Source organism: Bufo gargarizans, chromosome 2, assembly GCF_014858855.1.
Source record: "Bufo gargarizans isolate SCDJY-AF-19 chromosome 2, ASM1485885v1, whole genome shotgun sequence".
Classification (NCBI taxonomy): domain Eukaryota; kingdom Metazoa; phylum Chordata; class Amphibia; order Anura; family Bufonidae; genus Bufo; species Bufo gargarizans.
Genome location: NC_058081.1, coordinates 194,911,732 through 194,924,643, shown reverse-complemented (window position 1 = coordinate 194,924,643; position 12,912 = coordinate 194,911,732). Strand labels below are relative to the sequence as shown.

The 12,912-nt window shown below is 44.8% G+C and overlaps 1 protein-coding gene across 4 annotated transcripts in view; it reads left to right on the top strand.

The window, feature by feature from the left end:
- Positions 1–12,912, top strand: part of PEAK1 (pseudopodium enriched atypical kinase 1) — a 64,335-nt gene that overhangs the window by 39,327 nt on the left and 12,096 nt on the right. For 3 of the 4 annotated variants that reach the window (XM_044279847.1, XM_044279848.1, XM_044279846.1), the window contains exons 2-3: positions 3,325–5,944; positions 12,297–12,362. In XM_044279847.1, coding sequence (XP_044135782.1) covers positions 3,429–5,944; positions 12,297–12,362 — 2,582 coding nt within the window. In that variant the 5' untranslated portion in view covers positions 3,325–3,428. The remainder of the gene's footprint in view (positions 1–3,324; positions 5,945–12,296; positions 12,363–12,912) is intronic. The other variant, XM_044279849.1, reaches the window with a different exon arrangement.

Genomic DNA, 12,912 nt, shown 5'->3' with positions numbered 1-12,912 from the left:
CTGCTAGAATTTTTTTATGAATTACTAGCAGTCTGCCGTGAAGGTCCAGATGGGTGTTACCAGTTGGGAAGTGGGGGGCGGGGTCCCTGCACAGTCTGACACTATATCCAATCAGTGCTGGCAGTATCCCCAAATGGTAACACCCAGTTGGACCTTTACTGCAGACTGCTGGCAGTTCACAGGAGGAATGGCACGACACAAAGTCATAAGAATAGACGCTCCAGAATTGGTATTACATGAGGAATGTAATTACTATGGGTACTTTCACACTTGTGTTATTCTTTCCCAGCATAGAGTTCCGGCAAAAGGGCTCTATGCTGGAAAAGAACTGATCAGGCATATCTGAATGGATAGAAATCCGTTCAGTCACTGTCAGGTGTTTTGGCCGGACATAATACCGCAGCATGCTGCGGTATTATGTCCATCCAAAATGCCTGATCAGTCGCCGGAATGCCGGATCCGGCATTAATTCCCATTGACTTGCATTCATGCCGGATCTGGCATTGCAAAGTCGGGAAAACTGTGAAAGACTGCAAGACAGATCCATCCATCCGCATGACAAGCGGAGAAACGGATCCGTTCTTGCAATGCATTTGTAGACGGATCCGCACCCCGAATCCGTCTACAAATGCTGTCAGTTGTCACGACGGAACTGCCTGCTGGATTACACTAACGCTAGTGTGAAAATAGCCTAAGGCTACTTTCACACTGGCGTTTTGGTTTCAGTTTGTGAGATCCGTTCAGGGCTCTCACAAGCGGTCCAAAACGGATCAGTTTTGCCCTAATGCATTCTGAATGGAAAAGGATCCGCTCAGAATGCATCAGTTTGCCTCCGATCAGTCTCCATTCCGCTCTGGATGCGGACACCAAAACACTGCTTGCAGCGTTTTGGTGTCCGCCTGACGAAACTGAGCCAAAATGATCCGTCCTTACACACAATGTAAGTCAATGAGGACGGATCCGTTTTCTATGACGCAATCTGGCACAAAAGAAAATGGATCCGTCCTCCATTGACTTTTAATGGTGTTCAAGACGGATCCGTCTTGGCTATGTTACAGGTAATACAAATGGATCCGTTTTGAACGGATGCAGACAGTTTTAGGCTACTTTCACACTAGCGTTCGGGCGGATCCGTTCTGAACGGATCCGCTCATAATAATGCAGACGGAGGCTCCGTTCAGAACGGATCCGTCTGCATTATTTTTAGCATAGAACAGCTAAGTGTGAAAATAGCCTAGTACGGATCCGTCCAGACTTTCAATGTAAAGTCAATGGGGGACGGATCCGCTTGAAGATTGAGCCACATTGTGGCATCTTCAAACGGATCCATCCCCATTGACTTACATTGAAAGTCTGGACAGATCCGCACGGATCCGCACGCCTCCGCACGGCCAGGCGGACACCCGAACGCTGCAAGCAGCGTTAAGCTGTCCGCCTGTCCGTGCGGAGGCGAGCGGAGCGGAGGCTGAACGCCGCCAGACTGATGCAGTCTGAGCGGATCCGCCTCCATTCAGACTGCGTCAGGGCTGGACGGCTGCGTTCGGGTCCGCTCGTGAGCTCCTTCAAACGGAGCTCACGAGCGGAAACCCGAACGCTAGTGTGAAAGTAGCCTTAGTATCTGAACGGATCCGTCCATGACAGAGCCACACAAAACGCGAGTGTTAAACTGACACGTCAGGAGAGGCGACAGGCCCTCCTTAGGAACCATCATTAGTAGTCTCTGATCCAACCTTCATGGGTCACATATCGCAGTCGCAGCAGTAGGTGAATCTGAGTGGGTTTAGGGCCATCTTATTGTATATACTTGACAGCTACTGAGGGGGAGACTGGTGACGCAGCGCTATATATATGTATATACACACTTTCTACGAAACCATTAGATTGGCAGAGCTTGCTCAGAGTGGGAGTTTGGCACCGCCAATATACATGGTACAGTCAACTTGAACAGTGTATAATGGAGGCGCTGTCTTTATGGCATTGCTGTAACGCAGCAGTGTGCTGGAGCTGCTGCAGTGTGGTATGTATTTTTATCATGTGCATACATTAGAAATCATGTGACATTGCCGCGTACTGTGGGGCAATTGTGTTCTTGTGCATAATTGTAATTGTGCTATGATGCCTACTGCGTTTTTCAGGAGAGCTGTGAAAGCAGCATACTAGAGCATTGCAGGATTAACCCTCGCCGTTTTATAATTCTATCCAATGTTACTGATGTTGTATTAGGGCCAAATGACACAATTCAGACTTAATTTACAACAGTGCTTATAGCTCCCTCGTAGCGCCAGACCAAATGAACTGTTACAGGGCATCTGTCAGCAGATTTGTACCTATGAAACTGGCTGACCTGTTACATGTGCACTTGGCAGCTGAAGGCATCTGTGTTGGTCCCATGTTCACATGTGCCTGCATTGCTGAGAAAAATCATGTTTTAATATATGCAAGTTAGCCTCTAGGAGCAACGGGGGCGTTGCCGTTACACCTAGAGGCTCTGCTGTCTCAGCATCTATCGCACCCTCTCCACTTTGATTGAAAGGGCCAGAGAGGTGTGAGGGTGCGGCAGCTGTGGAGAGAGCTGAGCCTCTAGGAGTAATGGCAACACCCCTGTTGCTCCTAGAGGCTCATTTGCATATATTAAAACATATTTATTCTCAGCAATGAGGGCACATATGAACATGGGACCAACACAGACACCTTCAACTGCACATGTAACAGGTCAGCCAGTGTCATAGGTACAAATGCCCTTTAATCCTGTGCACACTATATGGTAGTTACCCCTGCATAGTCAGGGGAATAATCATGCAGTGCCGTGCCCTTCGTGGCTCGATTGAGATCCCCTAAATTGGAATATGTCTGAACAAGCCAGCTCCAGGGGGCAACTGGCGCTTACGCAATGAACCCTCTAGACTCCACTTTTCTGAGGCTTTGATCATCTTTTCCTCACTAGTGGTTTCGTAATCTGTATTTTTTGATCAGGTTGCCCTTGCTGTAGTCTGGGATAGACTAGTAGTTTAGTTTATACACAACAGCCAGCCTGAACCAATGATGAGTCAGGAGGCGTGTCTCAGACTATCTCAAACTCCCCATAGTCACTGCAGCTATCCTGTAATAGAGCTGGGCTAAAATGCAGTCAAGTAGCAAGATCTCATTAAAATTAACTAGCAGGTAATTATTCCATGTAGATACTGACTTACATATATTTTTTTTACGTTTCTGACTGGACAACCAACTTTAATATATAGTGTGTTACTCTTGGCTAAAATAATAGCTTTTCTTAATTGTCCATGTTGCATACTTTGTGCTCACTGTTTTCTATTGTTTCCTTAGGTACATGAACAAATTATGCTGCCCGTTACATTACCAACTCCAATGAATTTCTAACTGAAGTTCCACTTTGTGCCCTGGTGCCATGCTCTGCAGTACCTGCAATCATGTCGGCTTGTGGCTCATTTACAGAGCATGTTTGGAAACCAGGGGAATGCAAGAACTGCTTTCAGCCAAAAGGTCAGCATCAGTTATCAGCTCTTGGCAGAGGCAACCCTGGTCAACCACCTCCTCCTCCACCACCACCTCCTCCTTATCGAGCAAATCATACCAAAGTCATTTCCAACCAGCGACCACGTGCAACCACTGGTTTCAAGCCACCTGTAGCCAAGAAACCTACGATTGCTGTGAAGCCTACAATGATGGCTGTAGATGGAGCAGTGTGCCATCCTATTCAGAGTCATTCTAGGTCACCACTGCCCACACAAAACACTCGAAGACCAGCCCAGAACGTAGTATCTAATGATGATCGAGCAAATAACAACACAGGATCGGAACAAACAGTCACTAATAACAATCATGTGAGTAGCAGTGGACTCACAGAAGTACTGAAAGAGATAGCAGGCTTGAGTCTAGTAGAACCTGTACCTCCCTCAGAAGTTACACCTCGAGAAAACTTTCTATATAGGATCAACCAATGTTATCGCCGCTCTTTAGAGAGGAAGCCATCTGCTAGCTGTTTATCTGGAAGTCGTCATGAAGGAGAAGAGCCCAAAAAAGGTGTTAGAAGAGTAGCATTAAGTGGAGAAGAAGGTGCAGTTATTGGAGTGGATGGTGGACGCTTCTGCTATCCAGAGTTTTCCAGTAGTGATGACAGCTGGGATGAAGAAGATGAAGAAGAGCAAGGGGAACAAGACAGCTGGGAAGAAAGTGATGAAGAGCTTCTGGCAATGGAGATTCGTATGCGGGGACAACCTCGGTTTGCAAATCTTCAAAGTGGTAGTCTGTCTCCTGTGCCAGGAAGACTTGGGAAACGACAGAAGTGGAATACTGTGCCATTACGCCAGAGGTCCTTACAAAGGGTGTGTGCTGTGGACTATGATGATAGCTATGATGAGATCCTTAATGGCTGTGAAGTGGGTGGACAGGGTGACTGCAACATTGTGTCTCCTTCACCTGATACGTCAATGGTTGATACCTTATCTTGTCCTCCCTCCTCTTCTTCATCCTCCACATCATCATCATCATCATCCTCTTCTTCTGGGGGACTTTTTTGCAATGGAAATGCAGTCACAGAGAAAGCTTCAGCAGTTGGGCCAGATAGTACAACGCAAGATATAAACCAAGATAATGGTATAGCACAAGCCAAGCCATATCGTGTGGTCAACTTGGAGCAACCAGTCTGTAAACCATACACAGTAGTTGATGTTTCTGCTGCTATGGCTGGGGAATGCCCATCTCGTCTAAACACAAAGCAGAAGAAGTCAAGCTCTACACGTTACCAGGAGGTTTGGACATCAAGCACTAGCCCTCGGCAGAAGCTTGCAAAAACCGAAAATGTGGAAGCTCCTAAACGAAGCTGCTATAAGTCTGCTCCAACATCTCCCACTGCTGGTTTAAGTGCCCATACCGTACCTGTTCGTTCTCCCAACTTATCTGAAATCAAATTCAACAGCTATAACAATGCAGGAATGCCACCTTTTCCTATTATTATTCATGATGAACCTGAATATGCCCACAGCTGTAAAAGTGCTGATAAAGTGCCCATCCTAATTAATCCTAGTGCTTATGATAATTTAGCTATTTACAGAAGTTTTGTTGGTTCTGGTGGTGCCTTCCCCCCACCTCCAGACAAGGAAAAGCGTCAGACTGGAAGTGTAGCAAGCCACACATATGAGGAAATAGAAACCCCTGCTAAAGCACCAAAAAAAGAGGAGTCTGCTGGTGGGGTCTCTCAGGAAACAGGTAGTTGTGCACGTGAAAGTGCCACCCGTGTTCTATCTCAGATAGTGGCATCTATCCAACCCCCCCGGTCTCCACCAGAAGCTTTGACTCCGGAATCAGGCAGTAGTGATGATCATCGTCCACCAGAGATCCATTCTGATCCAGAGCATCATACTGGTTCTTTAGGAAGACCAAAAACTCTGTTTTCCTCCCAAAGTGAAAATTTTGGAACTGTGAGTTTAACCAAGAACTCTCCTGCACTTTCCAGTGATGACAGCCCGACTGTATCTGCCACAACAGAACCTCTTCCCCCTTTCCCACCTCCACGTTCTACTTCGTCACCCTACCATGCAACTATGTTGCACAAACACTTTGCAACCCGTGGAAAACCAGTTGGAACTAACCGACCTTCAGCAATTGATTCTGCAACACAGCCACGCCGGCCAGCAGATGGCAAGCCACGTCGATGGATATCCTTCAAAAGTTTTTTCAGGAGGAAGAAGGAGGGAAGTGGACAAGGAGGATGTGAGGACAGAGGTGATGAAGGAAAGCTAGTAGGGCTAGATGGCACTGTTATTCACATGCTTCCACCTCCACCAGTTCAAAGACATAATTGGTTCAGTGAAAGCCGAGTAGAGCCCGGAGAGAAACCATCCATTGTGTTCATGTATCGGTCAGAGGAAGAGCAAGCTGCAGGAAGTCCACAGGACAGCATTGGCACTGAGACCAGGTCTAGCAGGTACATTTTATCACTAAGAAGTCTTATGTTACAATGAATTAAAAAAATAAAGCCTTGAAGCTTTGAACCTGTAACATGCAGGTTAATCTGCCAGCATCTTGCTGTAGGGCAGGAAAAGCTGAGCAGATTATTTTATGGGAAAAGATTCAGTAAAACTTGTAATTTATCCAAAGCTCTCTTTCATGTTAGCCTTGAGTTCAGTGGGCATGACAGCCTTCGTTGTAACAGTGTGCATAGACATAGCTGTCAATCACTTATAGGACTGCCCACTGGACTCCTAAGCCCAAAATGAGCAGAGATTTAGATCAATGAATTACAATTCATACTGAATCTCCTTACAAAACTATATATCGATTTTTCTCAGCCCCAATTGCTCTATAACATGCTGCGGGCAGATCAGACTCCATGTTCATTGACAGGTACCCTTTAAATAGTTGGATAGATATAAGATGACAAAAAAAGATTAAGATGACATAAAAAGGGAGTCTTTTAGCAGTTTTGACTATGTTAAATTGTTGACAGTACTAAGTAGGAACTTGGGAGAGTAGTATAAACAGTACCATTTGTGGGAGCTTTTCTCATCAGAAGTAGTGTGAATATGAAGTTTTATTCAGTTTGTTCTAGTTTATAAATGTGTTCGATGGGATTGAGGTCAGGGCTCTGTGCAGGCCATTCACGTTATTCTACACTAAGCTCACCCACCCATGCTTCTATGCACCTTGTTTTGTGCACTGGGGCTCAGTCATGCTGGAAGAGTTCCCACAAAGTTGATAGCATACAGTTGTCCAAAATGTCTTGGTATGCTAAAGCTTTAAAATTTCCCTTCACTGAAAAACAACCCCACAGCATTATCCCTCCTCCACCAAACTTTCTCATGAAGCTCCCTGGCACAGTTTTTGTGTTGCTGTTAAAGGGGTTGTGCAGTGTCAGGATATTGATGACCTATCATGACCCATCCTCTGGGTAGGTCATCAATCCCAGATTTGCAGAGATCCAACTCCAGGCACCATCACCAATTAGCTATTTGAAAAGGCCAGCTCTGCACCCTCTTTAATATTTACTTTCACGCCGTCTAGAGTGTAGTGGTGGTACAGTGTAATTACACCTTCTACTCTCATTCATTTGAATGCTTACCACTCCAGATGATCCTCACACAAAATGATGATGCAGGGAGGACAACAATCCTGGATCGGTAGCAGGGGTAAACATGGTTTCAAAAGATAGATGAAGAATTCTCCAGCACTCAATAAAACTCCAATATTTATTGTTGCATCTTTCAAAAAATTGCAGGCTACAGCCAACAGACGCTTTCATGTTTCAAATAGAGAAACAAGTGTTCTTAATTATGTATTTGTATATTGGAGTTTTATTGCGTGCTGGAGAATCCTTCATGTGTTTTTCAAAACCTATGTTTGCTCCTGCTACCGATCCAGGATTATTGTCCTCCTAAGGCTAATTTCACACTAGCGTTGTTTGAATCCGGCGTTCAATTCAGTCAACGGAACTGCCCGCCAGATCCTGAAAAAACGTGTGAAAACTGATTACATTTTAATCCTGATCAGGATTTTAATAACAATGAAAAAATGCATTGGAAAGAACGGATCCGCCATTTATGGACTTAAACTTTTTTTTTCACATTTTTCGGGTTTAACATGCAAAAGCCGGATCCGTTTTGAAGGAACACACGGCACCGGATCCAGCGTTAATGCAAGTCAATGGGAAAAAGGCTGGATCCGGCGTTCAGTCAAAGTGTTCCGGATTTTTGGCCGGAGGTAAAAATACAACATACTACGGTTTTCTGAAAAGCCTGATCAGTCAAAAAGACTGAACTAAAGACATCCTGATGCATCCTGAACGGATTTCTCTCCATTCAGAATACATTAGGATAAAACTTATCAGTTCTTTTCCAGATTTGAGCCCCTAGGACGGAACTCAGCGCCGGAAAAGAAAAACGTTAGTGTGAAAGTAGCCTTACAGTAGAAATAAATTCCGAAGTTATTACACAAAGTCTTGCAAAACTTTGCGATGTGATAACATCAGCTCATCTGAGCCAATACGTTCTAATACTGTACAGAGCGCCTGCTCCGTACAGTATTTAAACAAAGTTTTATGCGACTCGTCTTTGGATGAAGGATCTGAAGTCGATTCCCTCATCCCTAGTTGTCTTCATGCAGAAAATTATGTATTAAATGGATAACTTTTCCTTTGACTGGCCACCTTATAATACTACATTCCCCTGGCTGGCTTGACCCAGCAAACAGCTGATTTTTCAAGGGGTGCCTGGGGTGAGACATAAGGTGACGCCTTTTGGAAGGGGTTATCTTTGATGTGAGAACCCCTTGAACAATCTTTTGTCCTACTACAGACATGACATAAGAAGGAGGCTCATGCTTAAGCCACTTGTCTTACAACCAGACAGACACAGGACAGTGAGGAAAAGGAGGAGGGCATGGCTAATCCCCTGGGACACAGAAAACCTTTATTTCTATATTTCTCAATTTTCCTTGTAATATGAGATAAAACAAGTTGAAAAAGGATGAAAGGAAAGGAGGAAATGAAGGAAGTTGCTGGGATATTTTTGTGCATTTTTTTTATATTTAGTGTTCTTTTAAATAATTTTAATAAATCCTTTAGATCCTTAAAATTCTAAGGCTACTTTCACACTAGCGTTTTGGCTTTCCGTTTGTGAGATCCGTTCAGGGCTCTCACAAGCAGTCCAAAACGAATCAGTTCTGCCCTAATGCATTATGAATGGAAAAGGATCCGCTCAGAATGCATCAGTTTGCCTCCGTTTAGTCTCTATTCCGCTCTGGAGGTGGACACCAAAACGCTGCCTGACGCGTTTTGCTGTCCGCCGGACGAAGCTGAGCAAGACGTATCCGTCCTGGCACACAATGTAAGTCAGTGGGGATGGATCCGTTTTCTCTGACACAATCTGGCACAATAGAAAACAGATCCGTCCCCCATTGACTTTCAGTGGTGTTCATGACGGATGCATGCGGTTGTATTATTGTAACAGAAGCGTTTTTGCAGATCCGCAAAAAACGCTAGTGTGAAAGTAGCCTTACAAACTGGAGTAACCTGAGTTCTCTATGGGTTTCTTCTCGTCCCTAGCTCTGAGCTTATATTGTCCTGTGGATAGTGCCAGGACACATTTGCATTTAGGAAGCAAGTGATCAATAGAGTAACAGTTAGGGAGCAGGGTGTTGGTGATCTCCAGAAACTGAGATTTTATCTAGTCTTTATCTTATGTGGGGTTCTCCTTTTCTTTTCTTTTTTTGTAAGAAAGTAAACATGCTACAGGATTGCTGATTCTACACATTCAGTATCTGTCAGCTGACAGCCATCTCTCCCGACTCCCTCCAGACTATCCAATAAACATACGTGTTCGGTTTAGTCTAACATCTTTGTGTAGTTCATTGGTGAGAGGAGAGAAAGGTGCTGCCAGACAACTCTAGCAGCAGCTTATCTCCCAGGACAGCAAAAGTATTGGGATATTCACTTCACCCAATCCTGTGCCCTTGACCCAATCCCATCCCACCTCATCCCTAACCTCACCACAATAGTTATCCCTGCCCTAACCCACCTCTTCAACCTATCGCTAACCACTGGCCTCTTCCCTTCCTCTTTTGAACATGCAACTGTCACACCCATCCTGGAGCCATCCTCTTTATCCATCTATTGTCCCATGTCACTGCTCCCATTTGCATGAAAACGCCTAGAACAACTTGTCCATCACCTTTCATCCCACTCACACGCAATCCGGCTTCAGACCCAGTCACTGCACTGGAACTGAAGTCGCCAACTATCTGCTAGCTGCCAAAGCTAAACGTCACTACTCTGTGCTCCTCTTTCTTGACGTTCCTCTGCCTTTGACACTGTTGACCCCTCTCTCTCTTCCTACAAATCCTCCCTTTACTCAACATCAAAGACTTGGCCCTCTCCTGGATCTCCTTGTACCTCACCAACAGAACCTTCAGCTTTTCCCATTCATACACTACCTCCTAATAACGCCCCCTCTCTGTTGGTGTCCCTTAAGTCTTTGTCCTGGGACCCCTACTTTTCTCCATTTATACATTCGACCTAGGACAACTGATGTAGTCCCATGGCTTCCAATACCACTTCTATGCTAACAACACTCAGATCTACTTCTGTAGCCCAGATGTCACTTCCCTGCTATCCAGAATCCCAGCGTAACTGTTGGCAATATCTTTATCCTTCTCCTCCCGCTTCCTAAAACTCAACATGGAGAAAACTGAATTCATTGTCTTTCCCCATGTCACTCAGCCCCCCTACCTGACCTGTCCTTTAAGGCTACATGCACACAAACGTATTTTGTTTCCGTGTGTGCTCAGTTTTTGTTTTTTTTTGCGGATAGAATGCGGACCCATTAATTTTAATAGGCACGTAAAAATGTGGACAGCACATTGTGTGCTGTCCCCATCAGTATGTCCGTTTTGTAGCCCCGCAAACAAATAGAAAATGTCCTATTCTTGTCAGTTTTAGGCATTGTTACAATGGATCCTCCAAAAAAAAAAAACGGATGGCATATGGCTGTCTTTTTTTTTTTTTTTTTTTTGCGAATCCGCATTTTGCGGACCGCAAAACAAATACAGTCGTGTGCATGTAGCCTAAAGTTAATAACACAAAGCTTTCTCCAGTCTCACAGGCCCGCTGCCTGGGGGTAACATTGGATTTTTGTTCTTTAAGCCACACATCCAAACCCTCAACTCCACCTGTCATTTTCAACTTAAGAACATCTCTTGTATTTGCGCCTTCCTCACCCCTGAGTCAACTAATACTAGTGCATGCTCCTGTCTGGACTACTGCAACATCCTCCTGTGTGGCCTCCCATCCAGCACTATCACCCCCTCCAATCTATTCCCAACTCCGCTGCCCAGTTAATCCACCTCTCACCCTGTTACTCCTCTGCCTCACCCCAATCCCTTCACTGGCTCCCTATTGCCCAGCGAATTCAGTTTAAAATACTTACAACTACATATAAGGCTGTCCACAAAGTGTCCCTTCCTTATATCTCTGACCTGCTTTCTTGATACATTCCCAAACGTAACCTCAAATGCTCACAGGACCTCTTCCTCAGTTCTCTTCTCATCTGTTCTTCACACAATCGACTACAAGATTTCTCACGTGCCTCTCCCATACTCTGGAACTCACTACCCCAACACATCAGACTCTCCCCCAACATCCAAACTTTCAAGAGTAACCTGAAAATCCACCTTTTCAGGAAAGCCTACCACCTGCAATGAGCATGCTGCCACCACACAGCCACATGAGTAGCCTATACTCTCACCTAATGTGTTCTCCCCTTCCCTTTTAGATGGTAAGCACTTGCTGGCAGGGTCCTCTACCCCTCTGTACCAGTCTTTTTAATAGTTTCTTGCATTTTATATTTATGTAACCCCGGCTGAATGTACAGCGCCATGGAATTAGGAATTATAATAATATTAATAATACCCTGAAATCATCTGTTCATCTTGGAGTGTTCGGCTGACAATACACTAATGTATATGGGGGCCTTAAAGCCTCATGCAGACGTCCGTGGAACACGGTCCGTGAGATACCGGACTGGCATTGCAGGAGCGCACGGCGTCATTGGTTGCTATGATGCCGTGCGCTCCTGCAATGCCAGTCCGGTATCCCACAGACCGTGTTCCATGGACATCTGCATGAGGTTTAAGTGTTACATTTAAAGGGCTTTTATTTTTTTTAAGATATCAGAATGCTTTAAAAAATAAAGATGTCATATCTGCCCCTCCTGCTTCAATGCGTTCCGGGTCGCTTGTCAATCTCTACTTCCCGGGCCCTGCTTACCCGTCTCAGCCAGTGACTAGGAGGGCGGGAACATTTCCATGTCAAGAGGTAACAGGAATTAGAGATCGGCAGGGGACCCAGAAATTGCTGTAATGGGAGTGGTGGGCGATTGGTGAGTCTGACTTTTATAGTTTTTTAAGCCATAAAAAAAATTCTAAATTTAATACTGTACCATTGGACAACAGTTTTATTATAACAGCTGTAAGGAAAACAAAAAGTGGATAAAAAGTAAAGGCCTTCCCTTAGAGCCTCTCCACCTTGTTGGATCTTCTCTTGGATTTGGCTAAAAAAAAGTGTCAAAGAAATCCTGTCCGCTGTGACTTCAGACAGGCTCCATTGAGTTGTAAATTGGCGAATGGAAACAAATGATGAAGGATGGCAGTTTGTTTCATTATTATTATTATTATTATTTTCTTCTTCGAAGATGAATAACAGCAAAACAGAATGTGGAATTGTAACTTTAGAAGAGTTTGATACCTTCTGATACCGGAAGATTTATCGATTACTTTTCTTTCTTTAGTAGAGTTCTGGCCAGAGCTAAGCACTGCACACCAGAATGGCGTTTGGTGGCAGACGGTACAGACATGTGAGCATTTAGCAGCGTACTGTACATGTCCCACTGTGCATACTTATCACACTTCCTGGTATTTCCCATCTCCTTCCTCTTCTGTCATTCTGCCCTCTGTGGTTTCACAGTGTGTATGTGCCGCACTTTCACTGCTAGGATCTCCGTTATTGTTCTTGTACCACTCATTGTATTATTTCTCTTGCTAAAACTCAAGATCCTTTTTATCCTCGAGGGTCTTGTCACTCCTCTGCTTCCATGTGCAGGTATGATTAGAAGGGGTGTTTCTACAGTTTTGGTTCTGGAGTTTCTTATCGGAGTTGAGAAGGGGGGTGGGGAGTGGTGTGTCAGTGCTGAGCTGTCGTAGGGGAGGGTTACTGGTGACACTCCCTCGCAGGTAAACACACAGGTTGGGTCAGATCACAGGACAGTCTGGTCAAGACTCTCCAGTCGATGAGTTGGTGTCCTTTATGTTAGAGAATGGGGAACTGTGTCAGTAGCAGAAGATGGTGAGTCTGTAGCTGTTTTCACCTGTATTTCCAGTTTGTCTTGTTTTTGCTGCTATATTTCT